This window comes from Chinchilla lanigera, unplaced genomic scaffold (assembly GCF_000276665.1).
Source record: "Chinchilla lanigera isolate Chin_1 unplaced genomic scaffold, ChiLan1.0 scaffold00004, whole genome shotgun sequence".
In the NCBI taxonomy this organism is placed as follows: domain Eukaryota; kingdom Metazoa; phylum Chordata; class Mammalia; order Rodentia; family Chinchillidae; genus Chinchilla; species Chinchilla lanigera.
The window spans coordinates 8,573,932-8,600,778 of record NW_004955405.1 but is presented as its reverse complement, the minus strand read 5'-3'; the positions used below and the strand labels follow the sequence as shown (position 1 = coordinate 8,600,778).

At 35.3% G+C, this 26,847-nt stretch overlaps 1 protein-coding gene and 1 pseudogene across 2 annotated transcripts in view; one reads left to right on the top strand and one right to left on the bottom strand.

Moving 5' to 3' along the window:
- Rap1gds1 (RAP1, GTP-GDP dissociation stimulator 1) overlaps positions 1–26,847 on the bottom strand; it is a gene marked incomplete in the record, with an annotated part of 153,488 nt that overhangs the window by 107,826 nt on the left and 18,815 nt on the right. For both annotated transcript variants that reach the window (XM_013517446.1, XM_013517447.1), the window contains 1 exon segment: positions 18,751–18,858. In XM_013517446.1, coding sequence (XP_013372900.1) covers positions 18,751–18,858 — 108 coding nt within the window.
- LOC102019018 lies at positions 24,091–25,006 on the top strand (annotated as a pseudogene).

The following is a 26,847-nucleotide window of genomic DNA, read 5'->3' as shown; positions in this document are numbered from 1 at the left end:
AAAAAGTATTTTCAAATAAGAATACAAATATGCCACACGTTTTAGAAAAACACACTGTGAACATTTTCTCTATTATCTTACACCACTAATACAGTTTTTCTGTTAAACAGGGCTAACTAAAGAAATAAGGAATATGACAGTTTTGTCTTCAAATAGGAAAGTTCACTGGGGAGAAAGAATATTTTGTATTTATCAAGGACCTACAAATACAACCAACAGGTAGCAAATGCAACAAAGATGATTAATAAATAATAACTAAGGAGTGCTTTGTAGTCTTAGGGCTGTCAAAAACAGAAATAGATCACAAAATTAAGTGTTTCATGAAGGCTGAGTACCTAAGGATGAGACAGAAAGGATTACCAGTTGGAGACTAGGTTAGTAAGGTATTTTCAAACTATAAAATTAAATATGATGATTATAACACATTGGCTGCTGAGAGAAGTTAATCAAGTCAATAAGTATTTTAGTGGACTATAGTATAAACTTCACTCTCTCTCTTGGTTACTTTTCTCTCCCTGCTGGGACAAAATACCCAACACCCAAAATTAAGGAAGGAAAGGTTTATTTAGCTCACACTTTGTAGAGGCTTCAGTCTGTAATCAGCTGGCTCCAAGGCAGGGTGGCATGGCACCCTTCAAAAAAGTATTTGCAAATAAGAATACAAATATGCCACACGTTTTAGAAAAACATACTGTGAACATACTGTTCAAGGCGATAGAGGTCAGTAAAAGCGACAAGAGCAGAAGTGGGGAGAGGGGAGCAAGCCTCTTTTCCTCACTTATATTGTATGGCAGCAATCCGCCCACACCCACACCATCTTAGTGCCCTCCCCTTCCACAAACTGAGGATGTTTACCAAGTAAGGACCCTGGCCCCCTGCTGAATCACTTAGCTGAACTTTTAAACTTCTCAAGTTGACACAATGAACACCACCACAGAACATAACAGCACATCCTTTTTACCCCAGGTTGTAGAATAGCTGAGTTCCTTAGTTAAGCTTCCAAACTCAAGTTGACACAATGTATCAACTATAACTCTCCAAATTTAGCAATGAAGTCATCCATCTCTTCACTGCTTTCCATTATTACTGTCCCCTCCTGTCACTCTGACTTTTGGCTGCTATATCTTTCTCTACGTCATTCCATGCTTTGTTTCTAAGAATATGGAAATTAAAAATATTTAGGAAAAAACGTAAACATTTTAGATAAAAGATCCCTGTGTCACATACATTGGTCTTTCACACGAATTTAAGTTCTTTCCTACAATTTTCTTCCCCTTTCTTTAGCCATGCAATTAAATTCTGTCTTAAATATGACAAGCTGACTTACTTTACCATATTACAAACAGCTTTCTTTTTTTTTTCCTATTTGTAAGATGTAATAATATATGCATTCTCATTGAAGTATGACAAAATACCTCATTTTTTCCTTCAAAGTCCTACTACAATATTTAGTTTTTTTTTTTTTTTTTGGTTTTTCTCCGGTACCGGGAACCGAACTCACGACCTTGCGCTTGCCAGGCAGGCGCTTTTTGCCGCTGAGCTAAATCCCCAGCCCCCCTACTACAATATTTAAATATACATTCCTCTGGACCAGTGGTGGCAAACTTACGGCACACATAATACAGTAGTTTTTTAAGACAAAAGATGTTAATGTATGAGTTATTTTTTCTAAACTAAAACCTCAGTAGTCAGGTTCAACTGTAGCACTGGCACTTTGTAAAAAATAAGTGGGTTTTGGGTTGCAGTTTGAGCACTTGTCTCTAAAAGGTCTGCTGTCACTATTCTAGACAATATGAAAACCCATAATGTACAGACGAGATCAGATAACAGTCTGTGAAAAGACTTTGTTTTTGATTCATCCTAGGCAATATTCTTTTCAAGCTTGCAGAAGACTGTCTACCTTAGACCTTGTAAGTGAAAAGTGAGGTCCACAGATCACATCAGTCTCTGAAAGCTTATTAGAAATGCAAATTCGCAGGGCCCACCCTCATACCTAAGAACTAGAATCTCTGGGGACAGAGCCTTAATACTCCCACTTTAACAGGATTTCAAGCCATGTGTGGTGGCGCGCATCTGTAATGCCAGCACTTGCACTCTGGAGGCTGAGGTGGGAGAATCGTAAATTCAAGATCAGCCTGGGCTACAAAGTGAGCTTGAGGCCACCCTGAACTGCACAGCAAGGCCCCGTCTCAAAAAGAATGACCCCCCCCCCCCGCCAAAAAAACCATGCACACGATTTCCAAATAATTTTATGCACCCAAAAGTTTAAGATGCAACTGGTCTGGGATACAACTATTCAATAGAAATAGTATGAGCCACCTAGGCAACTTTAAATTTTCTACCAGCTGATTAAGTTAAATAAATATCATTTATATACAAATATTATCACCTTAACATGTAATCAATACAAAAAGTGAATCATTTTACCCTCTTTTCACTACTAGGTCTTTGAAATTACAGCTCATTTCTGCTTCAGCTAGAAACCTTTTCAAATGTCAGCAACCACATGTGACTTAGTGGTCACTGGATCGGAAAGACCAAAGCGTAGTCCACAAACCAAAAGCACAGCATCCACTTATTAGTCATTCAAAGTATAAGGCAGTACAAATTAGTGCACTGTTTTACATAGAGCAACTAGATGTACAGTGTCTTCTAAAACAATGCTATAATTGAAAATTTGTAACCTTTAATAACTGAACTGGTCTCCCTGTAGTTCAGGTTGGCCTTTAGCTTGCTGTGTAGCCCCAACTTGTTTCCTGATCCTCTTGCCTCAGTCTTCCAGAATGCAGGGTATCAGGCATACATCTCATCTTAAGCTCAGCAAATATACATACTCCTAAGAGAGCCTGAACGTACCTCTAATACAGCATTTGTGGTAAGTCATAATTTTATATTTACCTACCAATCTCCAGCACAAAATGACACCTTCTGTCTTTATTGAGAGCACAATATTTGACAAAAAAAATATGAAGTACTGTGCAAGTGAGAAAGTAAGACCTGAGAAGGGGAGATGTTTAATCTCAATCTTTACTTCATCAAAACACCACTGCACATAACACTGAAATGTAACTTTAAGTATCTAACACTTAGCCACAGCAACAAGACACGGTGAAACAATGTGGACCAACTGCAGGAGAACACTCCACTTCAATAGTCCAAACATTTACTAAGTGCATTTGCTCTAGGCCCAAATAACAGATGTGCCGGATCATAACATTTTGCATGGTATTCTTTACTGCTGTCCCCCCAACCCATAAGATGAATCAGGAGAGAAAGACTTTCACTCTATCCATGTGTCAGCTTTCCTAAGTCCAAAGGGACTTACACAATACCTTGTTTTTCAAATGGTAGTAATCAAGCCCAAATTTCAAAGTAAATGTACCTGATAACACAGAGCACTGAATACTATTGTATTTTTTAAAAGTAATGATCCTTTATGTTATTTAGGCCATTATATGAATATTACCTTAGAAAATTACACTTAAGCCCTAATTTACTAAAAACATGAAATATCCACATTACTTTAATCGTGAGTGATTTATAAGTAAAATGACCAACACCAAATAATTGAGAATAAAGCATGTAATACTTTTGTCCCCAGCACTTTTCATCATAATCTCGTGGTGTAGCAAATAAAAAAAAAAATGTAGTATCTTATATTCAGTTAAGAAGACGTATTTCTGACCTTACATTTCAACTAGAATCACTATTTTTTCCCCCTTAAATTGGGATCATTTCCATTTCTTGGTTTCCTTCTCTTGACTGCTTCAAAAAATGCATTAATTTTTACTCTATTTAGTTTTTAATGTTTCCAGTTTTCCTATTTCAGCAATTTTGCACTTCTAAATATTTATACCCATTCATAATTCAAGGGAATGAAAAGAAAAATAAGTAACAATGAAAAATAATGTAATTTTGTTTTTACTTATTAACTTGATATAAAATATACTCCCACAGTGTGACAACACCTTGTTTTAAAATAAGTGAATAAACTACATATTTGTGTGAATTAAAAATTATACAAAATGCGTCCCCAAGGTGAATAATGTATTTCAATTATCAACAGTACTTTTATGGTTAGGTATATTCTTGCCCTGTGGGTCCAAACGTTGAGAAATTTTTAAATTGTCTATAAGGGTTATTATTAAAGTAATTCTCCCCTAATCGACAAAAGAATTTCCATTCATACATTATTAAATCATGGAACACTTTAATTCAGATAAAAGTACAAAATCATTATGCAAACTACGTTTAACTACATTTCAAAAAGAGAAGTCATGAACCTGGGCATGGTGGCACATGCCTGTGATCACAGCATTCAGGACACTGAGGCAGGAGGATGCTGTAAGTTCAAAGTCAGACTGAGCTACACAGTGAGTTTAATGGCCAGTCTGAACTACACAAGACCCTGTCTCAAAAAAAATCTCAAAAGCAAACAAGCACACATTTTCAAGACTGAGTAATATAAATTAAATATAAAGAAGTACCTAAATTTATAGCTACTTATACTTTAAAGGGTGATATCATCTTCTAAACAATTATCTTATAGCAAAAATAATGCTTTACTGACTGTAATTCTGAAAATTTGGGGCTATCCATTACTAACTTTAGAAGTTTCCCATGTTTATCAGACCACTTAATAATTTATTCCAATACATTTATATTTCTACTGCTGATTTCAGTTGCTCTTTATATTAATTCAGGTGAATGTTTCCGAACCTAGAAAGTACAATATAAATTATACTGGACCTCATCAGCATACTAAATGACCCTGACTCAAAGATTATAAAACTGTTAATGTCATCAGAGCTGTTAATGGCATCAGAAACGAAAATACAACATTAACTATATGACTGTTTACTACTGCTGTAAGTTAAAGCCAACATAGTAACTCAGCTTGAGCTATTAAGAGGATAGTATCACTTTGTAGATGTTCTGCCTATAAAACCAAGAGAAACTAGCTAAAAATTTAATTCATACAGTGAAAGAATACAAATAAAATATAAAAAGTAATACAGACTTCAAATTGATCACCACTTAAAAGTTGTAATGGGAAAAGTGCATCAGTAACAACAAAAACAGTACTAAAAACATTTTTAAGAAGAAATATTGGTATGTATGTTGGTATGTATGGTATGGGAAGTATATGAACCAAACTATATCACATCACTGAGACACAGAAGAACTGAATAAGGGAAAATATAATCTAACTCTTAGAATGACAAATAAGATACTGAATAGTTTTTAATTCTTCCCAAATTAATTTATGACATTACAATTTCAACAGAATTTTAAAGGAAAAAAAATCTTTAAAAAAGCTGGGAGCTTTAGCTTAGTAGCACAGCCATGTGCCTGGCAAGCGTGAGGTTGTGAGTTCAATTCCCAGTAACAAAAAAAAAAACCAAACCAAACCAAACCAAACCAAACCAAAAAAAAACTAAAGGAATGTGACAGGGTATTTCTAAAACTTCTGATATGACCTATGAAAATACAGATTTTTGCAAGATAGATTTATAGTGAGAAACTTCCTCTATAAAGCTATCATAATTAAAACATGATGGTAATAGCATAATAACAGACAAACAGATGAGACAAAATAAAACCAAAATGCAATTATATTAAATAAAGTCATTATTATACGATGAAAGAAGCATAGTTAACCAGTAAGGAATATGGTACAACAAATGATACTAAGAAAATGTAATGTCTAAAAAAAAAATTACAACCTCACTTTATACCATGTATCAAAATAAAACTTTGAACGTAATACAAGTCAATTATAACAAGAAGCTGCCATAAAGAAAATGATTCACTGGGGGCTGGGGATTTAGCTCAGCGGCAAAAGCGCCTGCCTGGCATGCGCAAGGTCGTGAGTTCAGTTCCCAGTACTGGAGAAAAAAAAAAAAAAAAAAAAAAAAAAAAAAGAAAATGATTCACTAAAGTTTATTATTTTCCAAAATGAAAATGTCTCATGTTTTACAGTGTCAAATGGTTGTTCGGGAAACATGAAATCTAATAAGTAAAATGTAAAAAGTATTAGACTACAGTGAAAACGCAGTAAACAGGCTTCACATATTGAAATTTAATTTTCACTGTGAAGTATTCAGAGGGAGAAACAGTGCACCTGTGGTGCTTAGAAGTATGACTATGGAAAGCAAACAGGATTATCTAGAGTCACGAGGGTAAAGCCTTCACAACAGAAGCCTGGTGACCTTCTGAGGACCAGAAGAGATAAGCATGCGACATTCCCTGTCTCTGATCATGTGATACCATGCACCAGCTCAGGACTCTAACAAAGCCATTGCCAGATGTAGCCCCTTGACCTTGGCCTTCTACAACTATAAGCCACAATAAATATCTCTGCTTTATAATATAGCCTGCCTCAGCTAGCTCATCACAGTAATGAAAACTTAACTACCATGTCCTGCCCAAAATTCATGTGTTGAAACAATTTCCGTATAACAGCACTGAGAGGCAGGGACTTATGGGCAGGGGCATATGCCACTATATATAAAAATGCTCCAGAGCCCTCACTCTCTTGTTCTCTCTTCTGCTTCCTATCACGTGAAGATACAGTCATGGACCATCAGTGAGATATGGTATCTCACCACTGTACCTACTGATACCTTGATTCTGAACTTCCTATCCTCCAAAAGAAAAAATAAATTTCTATTATTCATAAATGATGCAATCTGTGGTATCCTGTAGCAGCAGCGTAAACGGCCTGACCTAATGCTTACACTAGTTTCACCTTATATGCAGAACACGTTTCGAGACAACTAGTGGATGTCTAAAGTTGTGGACAGTACTGGTCTGTGCTGGATTAACTAATGAGCAACTTGCAGCACCCAGCTGAACTGTGTCAAAGTGGTTCTAAGTGTGGAAGGCTTACCTGAGGATTGCTGCCAACAGCATAAAAAGAGAACTGGAGGGGAAGATGGTGTGCCGGTGATTCTCCTGGGGAAGCTTCTCATGCTGGTTTTCTTAATATGAACTTACTATATAGTCAGAGGAGCTCAGGTGCTCACTATCACTGGGGATGGCTGTGGTTCTCTTCAGGGGAGCTCTGGTCCCTACCTTGAGCATAACTTTGTGGCTCCAGTACAGACCCCTCAGCCTACTGGCACAGATCCCTCATTCTTTTGGCACAGACTTCCTAGCTTCCACCAGTGATCTTTGGGCCTTCCCAGTGCAGATCCTTGATACAGACTTGCATGAGACATTGTCATGGACTCTAGGCCTCCAGCTGGACTTGTGCAGGACACTGCTGTGGGATCCAGGCCCTCAGCTAGAATCTTTGGGTCGTTAGTGCATGGACGATCTCTTGCCCTCTTCTGCATCTGACTTTTTGGGTGAATATTATAAAATAATCCTATAAATTATGTGTCCTGTATTAAATCTACCCCCTTGCAAATTCTGACTACAACACAGTCCCAAAGGCTGTGTGTGTGTGCACATGCGCGCATGCATGCACGTGTGCATACATCGTTTCTTCCTTAACATGCATACTTAGGATAAAGTTTAATTTATATAGTAAGTATAGTAAGAGATGAGCAAAAACGAGAAGAGTCAATGAACAATGTTTTATAGTAACTGTCTCTTTAATTATCTTTCTATGCACACTCCATGTGACAAGGGGATGTGACACTGCCTATGTGGTGAGGTGAAGGAGGCTCAGTGCTTTTGGGTACAACACACCATCAATCAAAACAGTATCTGCTCATGTTTCCCACCTACAAATTTAATGACTTTTCCATCTTAGCTAAGCATTTACAGTATGACGTATAACAGCTAAACTACCAAGAGTTTCTTTTCCTTTTGTTCACTGACAGAAGACTCATTACCACAGACCTCAGCAAGCTCAGTATACAGTTCTTTTAAAAAATTTTTCTTTTTTCATTTAGTTGAGAACATTTATCTTTTTACTTAAAGGAAACTCACTGACTTCTCTTGGGTATATCTAAGTGGCAGCATCACTACTTTTGCACTTTGGAATCTTTATTAAATGAAATAAGGGTTATCAGAACACAAGTACTGTGACTACTGGGCAGGTAATATATACTGCATGAATACATTAGACAAAGCAATGATTCATCTCTTAGGTGGAATGATACAGGACATGCTACTCCAACCAACATATGCAATTTAAAACTAATGAATTATTTCCAAAATTTTTCATTTAATATACTTGGGACCACAGTTAACCATGAGCAACTGGAACTGCAGATGTCTATGTGTGGGTACTGTGCAAGATTAGAGAAGCCAGTTAACTTCACTCAAATATGTAACCAGTGATTACCCATGGCTACCTGTAGATGTAGTTATATGGAACTCTGAAGACTATACATACTGAGATCCTTTTTTTTAACCTTTCATGAGGTATATGGTTTCAAAGAATATCAGAACGTTAGGAAGACACAACAGCATAAATCCACCATGTCTTCCCCAAGAAAAACATAAAGTGTAGTTCTTACTTAAGTCAGTACTGAAATACTGAGGATGGCAAATCTTTTTCAGTATGTATTTGGCATACAGCATAATTTCATACCCCATTTTTCTCTTACACATTTGCTCTTTTAGGAGTTTAGTCTATTTTGTGCTGCTGTATCACCCAGAACTGGACAATATGTAAAGAGAGCCTAATCTCTTTACACTTCTAGAGGTCGGAAAGGTGGAGAAGCCAGTCTGTGACAAGAGTTTTCTCGCTGCATTACCTTGGAGTGGAATTGATGAAAGACAAGAGAGCATGTGCAAGAGAAAAAAGGAAGGGGGCTGAACTCATTCTTTTATCAAGATCCACCCCCACGATGTTAGCAGTAACCCACTGACCTAATTATTATCTTTTAAAGGTCCCACCTCTCCAAACTGTTGTACTGGGAATTCAGTTACAACACATAAACTTTGGGGGGACACCACTGAAGAAACAAATTCTTCAGATTTAGCAAACTTATGAAACAAAAATGTTAACATTACTTAAAGATAGCAAACTCAGATCTGCTACCAAATCTTCAACTACTACAAATGTCAAAAGAAGCTCTTCCAAAGACTGCACATACTGAGATCCTTTCTTTCTAACCTTTCATGATGTATATGGTTTCAAAGAATATCAGAAAACAGATGGCAAAAGAAATTCATAGACTAAAACTCAAAGGATGTAAATCAATATGCCACTCAATGGAAACCTAAAAATAAGCAAGAGTAGCATTCTTATTTTCAGACAAAGTAGATTTCAAGCGAAAGCTGATTAGAACTGACAAAGAAGGCCATTACATATTAGTTAATGGAACTATTCAACAGGAAGAAATAATTACAAACATAGAGGCATCAAACCACACTGCATCCAAGTTCTAAAACAAACTCTAATGGACATAAAAGATAACTATCAATACAAATACAGTGGGAGATCTCAACACAATCCCCCATCGTAAAAAAAAAAAATTAATTAAAAAAAAATGCCCCATTGTGTAATACAGATCAACTAAACAAAAACAATAAACAAAGAAATATCAGAATTGGCTGGGGATTTAGCTCAGCGGCAAAAGCGCCTGCCTGGCAAGCGCAAGGTCGTGAGTTCGGTTCCTGGTACCAGAGAAAAACCAAAAAAAAAAAAAAAAACAAGAAATATCAGAATTGAACCAAATCTTTTGGCAAATGGACTTAAAAGATACAGTGTTACCTCAGTTCATGAACTTAGTTTGTTCTATAATTCTGGAAAAGACAGCCACATTTGTGTTTGTGTGAAAGATAACTATGGTCAGGCTTACCACCTGTTGCAGTTGGTAACAGAAACAAAATTTTGCCAAATGCTTCTGTTCGCCAACCAAACTGTTTGTAAACAAATGTCTGTGAACCCAGGTACCACTATATATAGTGTCCCACCCAACAACAGAATACACACTCTTTTCAACAGCACACAATACTTGCTGCAAAATAGACCTCATACTAGTTAATAAAGCATACCTAAGTAAAAGCAAAAGAAATAAATGTTACCATACATATTATCAGATCACAGTGCAATGAAATTACAAATCAACAGCAACAGAAACTATGCAAATATATGGAAATTAAACAACACACTCTGCAAAAATCAACTGTCACAGAGAAAATTAAAAAATAAGACAGTTCTGAGAATTAAATGAAAATCCCAGTACAAATAACAGAGCAATGAAAGCAATCCTATGACAGAAATTTATAGTGGTGAATGCCCACACTAGAAAAACAGACCAAACCCAAATAACATAATAATTCATCTCAAGCTCTTAGAAAAACAAGAAAAATACAAACCCAGGCGCTGTATAAGGAGGGAAATCATAGGGCTGGGGATTTAGCTCAGCGGCACAGCGCCTGCCTGGGAAGCACAAGATGAGTTCGGTTCCCGGTACCGAAAAAAAAAAAAAAAAAAAACAAAAGGAGGGAAATCATAAAGATCAAAGCAAAAATTAATGAAATGGAAACTAAAAAATAAAACAATAAAAAGAAGCAGTGCACTGAAGAGATGTTTCTTTGAAAGAATAAATAAAATAGGCAACCCCTCAGCCAATCTTATAGAAAAAAGAGAAGACACAAATTAATGCAATTACAAATGAAAAGAGTGAAATCACACAAACACTACTAAAATCTAGAAAGTTATTAGCAACTACTTCACAAACATATATGCCAAAAATTGGAGAACTCAGAAGAAATATAGAGATTCACAGATACATATGACTTGCCAAATCTGAACCTAGAAAACTTAAAATCTTAAACAGGGGCTGGGGATTTAGCTCAGCGGCAAAGCGCCTGCCTGGCAAGCGCAAGGTCGTGAGTTCAGTTCCTGGTACCGGAGAAAAACCAAAAAAACAAAAAAACAAAAAATAAAATCTTAAACAATTCAGTAACAAGCAATGAGATTAAAACCTTAAGGGAAAACAAACAAAACAAAACTACCAGCTAAGAAAGGCCCAGGACCTGATAAATCCACAGCTGAATCCTGTAAGAACTTGAGGGAAAATCTAATACCAATATACCTTACTGAAACTGAAAGGTAAAGAATACTTCCAAAATCATTCTTGGAAGCTAACATTATCCTGATCTCAAACCAGACAAGAATCCATCCAAAAAAAGAGAACTACAGGCCAATTTCTCTAGTGAACATAGATGCAAAAATACTCAAGATAATGGAAAACAGATTGCAACAAATCATCAAAAAGATCATACACCATGACTAAGCAGCTTCAGTGGCTCAACACATGCAAATCAACTATGTAATTCATCACATAAACAGAAGCAAGGACAAAAATCACACAATCATCTCATAGATGAAGGCAAAGTTTTTTGACAAAATCCAACATCCATTTATAATAAAAACCCTGAAGGAAATAGGTATAGAAGGATCTTATCTCAACATGATGAAAGTTATTTATGACCAACTTATTGCCAACATCACATTAAATGGGGAAAGTTTTTATTAAATGGGGAAAGTTTTACTGCCAACATCATATTAAATGGGGAAAGTCTAAATTCAGGAACAAGACAAGGATATCCATTATTACCACCTTTATTCAACATAGTCCTTGAAACATCAGCCAGAGCAAGTAGACAAGACAAAGAAATAAAAAGGTATGTATATGAAAGAAAGACAAATATCATTATCTTCCCATATCACAGTATCTAATGTACACTTTACACCTCATTTACCCTTTTAGTTTCTCACACGAGGGAGATAAGACAATGTTCATGTGCGTCTGATTTATTTTACTTATGAGTATCGTTTCAGGTTGCATCCATTTATCTATAAAGTCTCAAGTTTATCTGTCTTTATGGCCAAGTACTACTGCACTGTATAAAAAGATCACTTCTTTTTGATCCACTCCTGGTTGATGGGTATTCAGGTTGCTTCCAAGATTTAGCTATTACAAATTGTGCTGCTACAAACATAGATGCACATATATCACTGTGGTACAATGTTTTTAATTCTTCCAGAAAGATACCCCGAAGGGGAACAGCTGGGTCAAATGGGACCTCTAATCCTAGCTTTGAAGAATCTCCATACTGATTTCCACAGTGGTTGCACCAGTCTGCACTCCCACCGACAGTGGAAAAGGGTTCCTTTTTCCCCACAGCCCCACCAGGACTTGTTATTGGTTGATTTCTTGATAGACATTCTGGAGTGAGATGGAATTATCAGACTGAGATAAAGACCACCTATTCCAATATTCTAGGATTTTTATCATGAATGGGTGTTGTACTTTGTCAAAAGCTTTTTCTTCATCTACTGAGATGATCATATGGGTATCTTGTAATTTAATCTTCATTTCTAAAATGATTCAGTTATTTTCTTTAATTTCTTCTGGTTAATTCCAATTTCATATTTTCCTGGTGTTTATCCATTTAAATTCCAAATTTTGGGCTTAAAGAGGTTTTACTTTTCATATTTGCAAAAACTTATTTAATATATGCCACAGTCTTCTGTTGTAGATGCTTTTCCTTACAAAGAAGCTAAAGGCTCTGGTCAGTGCACACTCTGATTTGGTTTATCTGCACAGAACAATTACCCTCCCCTTCTTACTTCATGCTTTTCATCACCTGTTTACAAGTAGAAACAATTCCTTCATCCTCCAAAATGATATTCTCCTAGTCTGTCATGTGGTGTCCTATGCACATTTAAAGCCAATGTTCTAATATAAGACTACTTAGTATTTTCCTAGTAAGTTAGGTAGGAGCTTTTCTTCCTAAAGGAATTCTTGAGCTCCTTCCTGGTTCGTCATCCCTCTCCCTTCTTTCCCATCTATTCTCTGCACTAGAATACTAGCGATAGATCTCTACAGGTTAGATCTGGGTACTTATTTTTCTCCCTAATAATTCAAAATCTATTTCCTGTTATGGTGAAAGCATAGATTATAGTTAGTCGAGTTTTAATTCTTTAGATTTGTATGGGTTTTGGAGAATATTCAGATTTAGGTAGCCATCATGATTATCTGGTAATCATCACAACTGTAAATGTGTTTTTAGTTGATGTTTTTAGTTTAGTTTAGAGTCTCATAATCTTCAAATGTTACCTTGGGTGGTATTTCATTAGCACAAGTCATAAGACTTCATAAACAATGGACATAATAACCAAAAGGTATATAATACAAAAAATGTAAAGCAGGTAAACAGCAATGAATTCTGTTTGCAAAAGAAACACCAATTCAGTGGCATAGCTGATAACATGGTTAAAATATATCTTAGATATTGCTACAAAAATAAAGTGGAAAAGTTTTCATTTCTTGTAATAGCAGCAATATATCACAGAAATAGTGAAATAGCATGGCTGTTGAAAACTACTTGATAACTCCAAAGACCCTTACCTAAGAAATAACTGTGTTACCTAGGATTTTCAGAAACAGTAAAGACATAAAGCAGACTAAATGCAAGCAACAACAAAAGTTCTTACTTTGAGAGAAGATACACAGAGGAATCTACATGACCAGCTTATGTACATAACTAGATATGCTTAGGATTGCAGCCTGCTTGGGAATGAACCTGGAAGATAAAATAGGTAAAACACTTGAAGACAAAAGGCATAGGCAAGGACTTTCTGAACAAAACCCTGACTGCATAAGAAGTGATTCCAAGAATCAACAAACGGGATTATATTAAACTGAAAAGCTCCTGCACAGCAGAGGAAATAATAGTCAAGTAGAATGGGGAAAAAATTTTTACAGCTACTCTTCTGACAGAGGACTAATATCTAGAATATATAAAGAACTCAATTCAACCCCCCAAAATAAAACACCCAATCAAAAAAATGGGCATTTGAAATGAACAGGTATTTCTCAAAGAAAGTACGAAGTACATGAAAAAAAATCTTCAGTATCTTTGGCCATTAGGGAAATATAAGTCAAAACACGAATGATATTCTGTCTTACTCCAGTTAAGAACTCAAGAAACAACAAATGCTGGTGAGGATTTGGGAGGAAAGGAACCCTTTTATACTGTTGGGAGAATGTAAACTAGTACAACCAGTGAAGTAATCAGTATGGAGACTCCTCAAAAACTAAAAACAGAAATTCCCTGCTTGTTTGGGCTACTCCCTGAAAGAGACAAAGTCATCATCTTATAGTATTACATGCATAGGCATATTTAAGGCAGCAAAATTCACAACTGCTGAACTCTGGAAAGCAACATCAATAGATGAATGAATAAAGAACATGTGGTATATATACACAAGGGAGAGTTACTCAGTCATTTAAAAAGACACTTTGAGTTATTTGTAAGAAAATGGGTATCGTGGCAAACATCTGTAATCCCAGCACCTGGGGGACTGACGCAAGAGGATTGCCACCAGTTTCAGGCCAGCCTGGGCTACACAGAGAGTTCAAAGCCAGCCTGCACTATATAGTAATCCCCTGCTTCAAAACAAACAAACAGGTCCCGAGACTATAATGGTAGTGAAATAAGTCAGACACAGAAGGATAAATATTCCATAGGATCATTTACCTGAGAAACTCAAAATATAAATAAATTAAAGAAAAAACTAAAGAAGAGACTGGAGGATACAGGAAGACAGATTTTTTTTTTTGGAGTTGGGGAAAAGGACCTGGAAAGGGGGAGAGGAAAGAAAAAAAGGATATACATATCCCAAAGCAAATGGAATCATGATACATTACAAATACATACTAATAAAAAATAAATGCTTAAAAACCCCAATGTTTAAATAAAAAGGAACAAAGACGAGAAAATAAAACTAAAAGTGTAACAACTATTATATGAAACTAGACTCTTTTTTCTTTAAATACTTTTATTGTCTCACAAAGTTTTACAGAAAATGAACAATTGTGTAACTCTTATATGAACCAGAAATTGTTACCAGGCAAGTAATCAAAGTTAAAAAGTCAAAATACAAAGGAAAATGATACACGGCAAGAGAAGACACCTTAATTCTTTAAAAGAGTTTAATACTGTTGGTGATCACGCTGGTATTGTTTTATGGTTCCCCCAGCCCTGGAAACTGGTTTCTACTTAAAATGGAATAGAGTCAATAGATTTTATTATGAACAGAATGTACGTTTTGTTTTTTTTAACTCTGGATCATTAATTTAACCTAATTTTTTTTCCAAGGTGAATGAGATTCCACACCCTGTAAAGACAACTCTTAATGATTTGAGAAAATAATACTGATTTAAATTTTGAAATCAACATGAAATAATGCAACAACATTACAATTCAAAAAGCATTTACTGAGACTCTTCTAACTAGAATCTAAATGAAGAGAGAACAGAATAAGTAGGCTGATTTCTTGGCTGGTGGCCTTCATGTATTTACTGAAAACATCTTAAAAGTGAGATGGGAAGCTTTATATGAGTGCATGAATACCTCCTATTAATTTAAAACAGAGATTTACACAAAATCTTTGCTTAAGCAAGTGTTCCCCCTAAAATTTATTAAGTATTCAAATCTTCTAACTTGTGTCTCTTAAGATGGATACAGATATTATACATAATGAGAAAGAAAGGAAAAAAGGAAACCATTCTAAAGCTATATGTCAAAGTAAAAATTATAATTTCAAACCATGACCACTTGGAATATACAATTCAGATATACTTAATCCACAGAGTGGACATTTCTAAACCGTGTTTCTTTCAGGAATATCCTTTCCAATGTCACAGTATATTACAAAATTCTAAGTTTAGACTTTTGTGACACACATTACCATTTCATACTTGTATAAAATATTTTCATCAGTTGCAATTCTAAAACAAATAGTAATGTTTTTAACTAGAACACCTGGCACTAGGAAAAAATTATAAAATTTGATGGTATTTGTCAAAAAAATGTAATATGGAGTCATATAAGTTCAATGTCTTTTCATTTTACCTTTCAAAGTTCAGAAAGAAATGGATTCATCACTTTACTGAATAACTGTAGCTAATAAGCATCCCTGTTGGTGTATTCTTACTTTTTTTCTGGTTTAAAAGCCAGACGCTAATTTTATAAAATATACCAGCAAATAACAATGAAATAAATGTATCAGTATACATGTCAAGGCAAAAGGTTTACCACCTTCATCTTTAATAATTTTTTTTTTATTTTAAAGAAAAAGTAAAAATTTAAGACAATATTAAAACCTAGCTTCTTAGAACAATTTCATTAACTCAGCAAAAAGCTTCAATTCATGCAGGATAATTTTTATTTTGTAACTAAGAGTTCAAATTCAAACTCTGGATTCTGCCACAACATATTTACTTTAACTTCATGTCTTCGTTACTTTTCTTTCATTGCTGGGACAAAATACCTGACGCCCAAAATTAAGGAAGGAAACGTTTATTTCGCTTACAGTTTGTGGAGTTTTCAGTCCATACTTGGCAGGTTGCAAGGCAGAGTGGCACACGACAGAGGGCTACAGCTCATGGCGGCAGAACACAGCAAAAGCAACAAGCACTAAAAGGGAGGAAAGGCCCCAAGCAGCCTCTTCCTCTCCCTTATGTATGCAAACTATCCACCCCAGGGCGGGTGTAGCTCTCACACCCCTAATCAATCAAACTCTAAAAGCCTGCCCCATGACCGCATGAGGCTTTGGAGGGACACCCAGACACAAACCATAACACTTCAGTAAATTTGTTTCCTCATCCTTTAAATGGTGATAATATATACATTTTGGGGCTCCAGGAAAGATTAGGTAACAGATATGTAATCTACCCCCATGCTAACAGACAAAAGGTACTTCAAACACATACACTATGTATCTAATTATCTGCAAAACTCCTCTGCCTTTATCATATGCTTCTGTATCAGTACTCTTAAGTCATGAGAAGATTTATAAATTTTGTTTAATTGTTAACAAGACATTTATTTTGTTCCCTTCACAGGAAGTCATTTGGTAAAGATGGTAGTTTGTTGATTCTGTGAATACCTTGTGGTTATCCATCTTTGATTTAGCTGAAACACGGACACAGCTCAAAGGTACTATGAGGGCCTATGTTCAATCCTAGCACCACGAAAAAGGAAAAAAGAAATTTTTGTGGCATACAATTTTAACACCATTTTCAAAAAATAGGTTCATAAATCAGCCCAAAATGGATCTGAAGTGAAATCCTCCACATTTCTTGAAGCTCTTCTATAAAAGGCTATAAACTTTTGCTTCCTCTTCTCTCCTTCATTTGTCTTCTAGTCTTTCTAGAGGGACTAGTGACCTTCCACATGACCAAGAACATTAGAGTCTGAAGCAAACGGTCCATTTAAAAAGCAAATTCTGCTAACATGAAGGAAGCGCGGGGGGGGGGGGGGGGTGTTGTCACTGAAGATAAAGGTTGTAATAAAACTACTCTTCAAAAGCACAAACTTGAGACACTCAATTCCTTCATGCTAATTACGTTACGCAGAGCTGCCTACACAGGCACATGTATAAATCAGGTCATCATGTGGTTCTTTCTAGCTGTGAGACTAGTTATGCTCCTGAGGCTGCCAACTGCCAGGTGACTGAAAGCGAGACTAATGGTATTAAGTATAAATACCTACCTGTTTATACTATAATGTGTACCACTACCTTAGACACTCTCCTTCCCTTTCTCTTTTCTTTAGTATCTTATTCAGATGCTCTTACTGAACTGCTTGTTTCAAACCTCTCTTCTGTTATCATTGAGCTTAAATAGCTTGACACAGTTATGATCTCAAAAGCAGAGAATTACTGAAAAACAATTTTAAAAGCCAACTTTAAAATGTGCTTTTCTTCTAGGCTGGCTGCTACATTCCTATAATCCCAGCTACTTGGAAGGCTGAGGCAGAAATCACAAGTTCGAGGCCAGGATAGACAATTTAGTGAGACCTTGTCTCAGAGTAAAAGTGAAAAACCAAAAATGGTACTTAATGAAAAGTACCATAAACAATTATTTTAGATTTTTTAGTCATAGTTTATATAAAAAAGAAATAATATACATCTTTGAATGCTTGAAATTGAAACCTTTAAAATATATATTCTTCCTAAATTCTTTGTCAGCAACAGTTCCAGGACAAAGAGAATAACATAATTAAATACAAGCACAGTACAACTGCCCAGAATTAAAAGAGCAATTGAAGATCATTTTATACTTATTCACTGTGATAATACACAAATTAGTGAAGAGCAATATATCAAATGCAGCAAATACAATGTGTTACTAAAGAAGTATCTGATTTCTTTTTTTAATTTGAAAATAAAATGATAGGAAATTAACAATGCTTATTATACTGCATATTGTTATCTTCAAAGTACTTGCTCAGATTACCAGATAGTATGTAACTTCTGTCTCTTGCAGTTTTTACAACACAAACAACTACCTTACCTCAATTTCAGGAGATCTGGGAAGAGTGATGATGTACACTTATTAGTTTAAAATATTAAAATTATTTAAAAAGACTGTAAGATATCGGGGGAGAAATGTCAAATCTTCCAAACCTCCCGTCTGTTTCTCCTCCCCACTACCCCTACAATGTAATGCAGTAAGCAGCCCTTTTTTAAAGCACACATGTAGGTGTCGAGACAAAACAAGTATGGTGTTTATCTGTTAGGAATGAAATAATGGCATCTCTGGGACTGGTATATCAAATCCTCCTTTCTTTGCCTATCACTCTGGCTTTGAGTACCTTGGGGGTAGGAAGTAGGTAGGAGGATGGAACATTTAAAACACTATCAGTATTCAGGGAAAGTATTCAAGTTATGTGAACAAACTATATGCATCTCTACCCACTTCTGAAATACTGCTGACTAGATTTTTTTCATTTGGAATTTGAATAAATATAATGAAAACTTACTATTTTGAGCCAAGGCTTGAAGCAGACAATCCAAGCATCCTTCCAAACTACCCTCAGTCCTGTCAACAGCTGTTATCTTCAATTTCTTTAAGGTATCACTGAGATTATCTGTTTATAAAAAAAATACAGATAAGCAACTTACCAACTTTATGACGATCATGTTACAGTGAAAGGATAAACAGTTACCACCAACATGTAAAAGGTTCCCATTATATTTTATCTCCACATACCTTCCAAATGGCACTGGAGTGCACTATAACAAGTTTTTAAAATTGTCCATTTAACTCCATGTGAGTCACTCTATAAATAATTATGGTACCTAGGATATTCCAGAATATCATTGAACACCTTTTTTAGTATTCCTATAGTAAAAGAGCCACTTGGGGAAAAAAAGGAATCAGTATCTGAACATTATGTATGCATGTCCTTACTCGACACTGCGGATTGAGCCCAGGGCCTTCACCTTTAGCCACAACCATATTCCTTATTTTTTGAGACAAGTTCTTGCAAAAAACCAAAAAAATTAATACTATCTGCAAAGCTGTATGACTGTTTTATAGACATTTAGTTTTTCTCAACTGTACTTGGTTTTTGAACAAGTACAGTGAGATAGAAGAATATTAACATAGTATACCTATAATCCCAACACTCTGGAATGCTGAATCAAAGACCCCAAGTTCAAACCCAAGCCTGCGCAACTTTGCAAGAACCTGTCACTGTCATAGTAAAGTAGATGTTAGGTAGTAAATTCTGAAATTCTTTATGCTACTCATAGCAGCACATTTTTCAGTCTATCTTCTTCACAGTATCATTCAGAAATGGAAGCTTTATTTTCAATGTTATTGATCCAAAATATTACTTTTTAAAATGTTAGTTAATCCTATCACTTTACTATATGCTAATAAATACACAGACGGTAGATGGATAGATATGTGTTTGTTATCTTTGGAAAACTATACTATTATTGATGATAAAAAGAGCAACTACATGACAAGAACTACAAAGCTGTAGAAATTTAAAACTACCTCTCTTCAAATATCACTCAACATTTTTCTGTAAATGTATACTCACTCACTAACATTAATACACTTTAAAAAGAGATTAACGATTTCTTACCACTCAGTAAAATTTTCACATAACTCATAAGAAAGCTTTACTACCATTACTACTCAAATGTAAAAGAAAAATTATTTCTGGGCTGGGATGTACTCAGTGGGAGAGCACTTAACTAGCATGCACATTGCCCTTAGTTCAATCTACAGCACTGCAAAAAAACCCCACAAAAATCCATACTGGTATGGTTTTCAAGCATGTAGAATGTAACAAATGCATGAATGAATTTCAAAATTTATCTCAAAATGAATGGCATTAAATCAATTTGTAGAACCTGGTTTAAAAGAAATACAAATAACAACCCTTCCTGAATATTGTATTTCACTTAACTAAAGGCTTAATAACTGACAGAAAGAAGTTAGCTTAAAAGTAAATGTTCGGTGAAATACTTTTTGTTAGCATGCCAAGTGGAAAGTACTGTATTTAAAAATTTTGGTAGAAACCAGGCATGCTGGCATACGCCTGTAATCCCAGCACTCAGGAGGCTGAGGCAGGAGGATTGCCACAAGATCAAGGCCAACCTGGGCTACACAGCAAGTTCAAGGCCAGCCTGAATTGCAGAACAAGACCTTATCTCAAAAGAAAAAAGTCTTTTCAATTTTCTACTTTGTAACTTAGTTTTCTGTATCATTTTTGTTGAAAATAGGTTTACAGAGTTGGACTTGCGCAAATCTGAAACCCAAAACTTTAATGAATTAGCCTAATTCATCTTCCATTAAGCTATCATACATATGAGTGAAAAATATTCTTTGTTTTCTTTTAATGAATTTTTGCTAGGTGAGCAACTCAAAGACCAACAAAGGATTTAACTCTCCTTTGGTTATTACATCCTCCCCCTCTTTGAAAACAAATCTCAAATTCTCTTATTTTCCCTATAATGCCAGAGAGTAGATGAAAACTGTTTCTGAGTTTTATCAAACTTTAGCCCACCTTCTCAACTTCTCCCTATCCAGACTGGACTCTCAGGAATATATTCTTCCCAGAGCATACCACTACCCTGTCACAAATCTTGAGTGGTTTACTATTCATTCCCAAAGGTCCAGAATACTCTGTATACAAAAGCCTCAACTGATACTATACCTTCAATCTCTTACTATTTAGTCACACAGCATTATGTATGCCATTCCCACCAGACAAATGGTTTCTCAGGCATACCCTATTTTTAAAGCTGGGCAAATTAAATTCTTCTGTCTGCTGGGCATGGTGGCCCACACCTATAATCCCAGCACTTAGGAGGCTGAGGCAGGAGGACTGCCATGAGTTCAAGGTCAGCCTGGGCTACACAGTGAGACCCTGTCTCAAATAACTAATCAAATAAATAAATTCATTCCTCTTGTCTAAAATATCTTTGTGCACCGATAGGTGCATTTTCCACCTATCAAATGGCTATTCACTCTACAGTATCAACTGATAAACACCAATTCCGACATGCAACCCTTTTTATTGTTGCAGCCAGACCAACCCCTTCCTTTTCTCAGGCTCCTGTATGTTTGTACTTTGATTATGGCATTGATTGCACTGTTTTCTACACAATGCTTATACTGAGGTCAAGTTCTACTATAACCACACAGGTCTAAGGACAAGTAGCATGCCCTAGACACTGAAAATACAGCTTCAGGAGTCAGCCCATTTAAGCATAGGTCCTGGTTCCACATTTTACCTATATTAAGGTGGGCTAGCTTTTGTCTTCTCAGATAAAATGCAAATGACAATATCTTTTCATCAGGTTGTTTTGAGGATTAAATGAGGTACTATACACATGTTTTTATACAGGCTGTACTACACAAAGTAACCAATCAACCAGTATTGACGACTGTTGGTATAGTAACTCTATACCACTCTATTACTGACTACATTATGTTGGCTTCCATACAATAGGCATTCAATGAAGGAGTGCTGAATTAAATGGTAAACAAAATACGTAAATTTAGGTATAAACCATAAATACGATGTTTCTAATTTTCTCAAAGCTGTATCATTTGTTTATATACAAATCATAATTTAAATGTCTAAATGTGGTATATCCTTTTTCCCTCTCTGCTTTGGTCTTTTTCCTAGCCCTCTTCTCTTTACCTTCATTAACCACTCACATCTCCATGAACTAGTATTTTTTCAGTTTTCTTATTTTTCTTCTTTTCTTAATCACAAAGAAACATTCAGAAAGTTTGGAGAGCTTTTGGTATTACATTTTTGTCTATCTTTTTTCACTCCACAATAATTCCTATAAATTACTCCAACTCAATCTGTGTAGCTCCAACTCATTCTTTTAAATAAGGACATCACATTCCTTGGTTGGAGAGTACATGATATATTCAGTCATTCCTATATATATACAGGTTTTCACTTTTTGTTGCATTCTGTTTTGGTCATTGGTAAGTACAGTAAAATGAACATCTTTGTACATGTACACAGAACTTTTAGTTTTACATAACAGTTTTCCCAAGAATGGGTCTGCTGGATCTATGTATTTGTAATCTTTAATTCTGCCTAATACCTTTCCAAACAAGACTGAAGGATTTCACTTTCCTTTCAGCTATGTAGTGGAAGTGTTTATTTTCTAGTATCTTGGTTGACAATAAATAATAAATTCTTTTTTTTTATTTTAAAAATAAAAGGAGGAAAACATTAACAGACAACCTTTTACAAAATAGCAAAAGAACAGTACAGACAATACACAGTTACAAACAAAGTGGTAGGAAATTAACAATGCTTGCTGTATTACTATTGGTATCTTCAAAGTGGTTTCTCATGAAAAAAGATAGAGACATGCAATATTGATCAATCAAGGACTCATTGAGTTTCTTTCAGCAACGAAATAGAAGACAGTAGAACATCTACGTTAACTATCCTGTACATACACACATACAAAATTTCTCCTTCTTTCCCTTCTCGTTTCCCACATCCCAGTTTCCCTTTACCCTTGAGTGTTTTCCTATCATTTCACAATGTCTATCATACCTCCTAGTTTAAATTAACTCTTTCATGTTTTACAATAGTGAAACAATGTGGTGTTTGCACATGCAGGTCTGATTAATTCGTGACAGTCTAACAGTATTTTGTATCTAAATTTTTTAAGACTTCCAATACTTTCATCACTGCAAATGTCAGCATCTTTTGTATTTGCTGGCAGTTGGATCTGCTTTCCTGTAAAGTGTTTATGCACACCCTTTGCCAAGTGCTCAAATAAGGCTGCCTTGTACTTATTGTACAGTACAGACATCAACTTTGTCTCTCAACAGAATTTTCTTTCCTAAAATTTGTTAATAATCTATCAGCTTCATTTATGTTCTCTCTACCACTATCAATTTTCTTTTATAGCATCTAGATTTCCAGCTGCAGTTAAGTAAATCTCTTGGGCTCCCAGAAAATAATTTCATTACCTTCTAACGCTATGATTCTTTTCAAGTCTTTAATTTACTGGAATTCATTTTTACATATGGCCTAAGATTGGAATTTACTTTTTTCATATGTTAGGAGTCTGTAATATTCCATCTTTTCTCCCATTGACTTTAAGTTATTATCACTGTCTCATATTCAGAAATTTCTGAAGTCTCTTTTTTCCAATAGTCATCATCTATTCAAATATCATATTGGTATAATTACCTTGGCTCTATCTCATATTCTGGTATCTGGTAAGATTTGTCCTAACACCAGTATTTCTCAGCTATTCAGATTTTTTCTTCTATAAGATCTTTAAATTATCTAATCACTTCAGAGTAAAGGAATGAATGAATGACAGATTTTAAAATGCACAAAAAGTGAGAAAATGGATTAAAAAACCAAATTTATAAATAAATTTCATTAAATTTATATTTTAACTTTGGGATCATTTTCATTTGTATTCTACTACACGTACATATTTACTTCCTTCTACCACATGTAATTTTGTCCAGATCTTCAATACTATCTATTATATAGAACCTGTGACTTTGTTATATTTATTTCAATACATTTTAGAATTTTGTCATTGGTGAGAATTAAATGATTTCCCCATTTCTATGTGTAGGTATATACGCCTAGAGTAAAAAGGAGCTACTTTTTTATAATCATCACATATTCAGCAACATCCAAAGTATCTTGAGTGCATCGGGTGGTGCTTGGGGTGCACAGAGGCAGGGGAGACCTTGAGTAGGTCAGGAGCATGAACAGCTGCTGGTCTGCAGCTCTCACTGGGGAGGTCCATGCTGGAGAGCAGGGTCAAGTGGTTCCTTTCCTTACCTGCACGCCCAGCCTCAGGTCTGACCCCAACCAACTATGGTTTCGGTTTTGGAGGAGTTGCAAAATGATCTAGAAGAGGTAAAGGCTTTGCTGGGGAAGGCCACTAGGAAGAGAGTACATGATGTCCTGATAGCTGAAAAATCCAAGATAAAGAATAAGATGCAACAAAAATCACAGAAACGACTAGAACTTCTTGACAATGAAAAACTGGCTGCTGTGGTTGCTCTCATCACAACAGGAAGATCAGTGAAGATTACGGATGGGATCAGTCATATAAGTTTGTGAAAATCTACATTACCTTAACTGGAGTTCATCAAGTTCCTGCTGAGAATGTGCAGGTGCATTTCCCAGAGAGGTCATTTGATCTTTTGGTAATGAATCTAAATGTGAAGAGCTACTCTACGATTGTGAACAATCTCTTGAAACCCATCTCAGTGGAAGGCAGTTCAAAAAAAAAAATCAAGACTGATACAGTTCTTGTGTAGAAAGAAAGCAGCAAACACTAGATGGGAGTACTTCATGCAGATTGAAAAAGAGTGCCAAGAAAAAGAAAAACCATCCTGCAATGCTGAGACAGATCTTAGTCAGGGATTAATGAATGTTCTAAATAAAATTTATGAAGATGGAGATGATGATATGAAGAGAGCCACTAATAAAGCCTGGGTGGAATCAAGACACAAGCAAGCCCAAGGAGATACAGACTTTTGAGACTTTCAAGTCCTTCTGAGAACTATGATACGGAAAAACTGGTATTTCCAGTAAAGGAATGTTGATGAGCTGCAAATAGAAATTTGACAGATAGCTACAAAGCCTTCAAAGTAAAGGGAGTGAATTCTCCATTTCTTACTGGAGGATTTATTCAAAGAAGGTATGCATATTAAGTACTTCTTCCAAAGATGGTTTCATTAGCACCCTGGTCATTTCATTCACGAAAGGGTTACATAGTATTCTCACTGAAGTATAAAAAGCAAATCTTGCCTACTGAAAACAATACATTATGTATATTTTTGTTCAGCTAGGAGGTACAAAACAAAAGTATACGCTCACCTGTAAGTTACAGATGTCAGCTCCCACTATGTAAGAATAAAACTGAATTTTTGTATAAAATTCAAATTTGTGCCTGTGCTTCAAATTTGCTGTAGAGTGGATGATCCTCTTGCCAGCTTGAGCAGTGCAAATAGCAGGGATTAGCATGCACTAATTCAATCATAAATGCTTCTATCTAGATTTAAATATATTTATTTATGAATATAGAACTGAAATAATAAGCATCTTTATATAGTACTAGTAAATTCTAACATGGATCAGATAGCTTCAAAGCTAATAACCATAAAGTAAAAATAATTTATTTGAAAAGCCATCTAGTCCTATGTTCAATTAAGTTGGATTTTTATGTAAAAAAAATTATAAGTCAGAGTGGGTTTAAAAAAAAAACCTGAATCTTCTATGTACACAATTATCTTATCAGCAAATATAATCATGCTATTCCTCTTTTCTGATGTTTTACACCAAATGAGAAAATAGTTCCAAACTACATTATTTCATAACCTACTAATTTAACTAATTAATTTAACACAGAAACCTTTCACTTCTCTTAATATTGCTCACTATCACCTTCCATGAGTTTCTGAAGATTGGGAGAGTTTCACACAGAAGAAAATGGGAAGAAACAGGAACTTACTTCTTTTTTGTGTAGTTGGTTTGTTTTTGTGGTACTGGGGATTGAACCCATGGCCTAGTGCATACTAAGCAAGTGCTCTACCTCTGAGGTACATCCCCAACCCAGAAACTTAGTTCTTAGCAAGCTAAGGAAGTAAGTAGAAAAACCATGCCCTCAATCGCTAGCTGCTACAGATGCACACTGCCAAAATATCAACTAGGAATCAAAACAAAACCAACAAATCAAAGTATTTAAAATCTAACAATCTATTATTAATTTCATCATTACTACTTGGTCATAGCATAAGAATCTTAATTAAACAAAAATCTGAAGATAAAGTCAGTGGACTAATTCCTTTCATTAGTTTTCATAATTAAGTTCCACACAAACACGATCTAACATTAATACTAAATACGTCTAGTACACACATGAATTGGAAAGACATAGCACAGCAAAAACCTAGCTGTTCAAAGTGCATGTGTGCAAAGTTTACTTTGAAGAACAATTCTGGCCATACCTGGAGAAGTAAGAATACTTATAATATTTGAAGAGATAAAATTAAGATCTAGAAACTTTTATTTAAACTTCACGACTCTCATATTCTAAGCTTTCTTCCTACTTCATTATTTGTGATGATACCTACTGGTATACACACGCTCTGCTCCGTCCAGTCTTCCAGACCAAAATGGCATTGTGACTGCTCACTCCCTGGTAACTCAAACACCCACCTGCTGGGAACATCTCTTTCATGAACTTATTATATCACCTGAAACAAAAAGACTAAGATTTCATAAAATATCAGAGCTTAGACTAACTTAACCACTCTCTTACTGTAAATAAGTAATGCAGTTTGAACTCTATGCCAAGTGACTAATTCTAAAACTCAGTAATTTCATAAATTTAAATTTAAGAATTTCTTTTTTAGCCAGGCATGGTGGCACACACCTATAATCCTAACACTCAGGAGGCTGAGGCAGGAGGATTGCTGCGAGTTCAAGGCCAGCCTGGCCTACAAAGTGAGTCCAAGACCAGCGTGAATTGCAGAGCAAAACCCTGTCTCAAAAAAAAAAAAAAAAAAATTATTTTTGTAAAATATAAAACCTTTA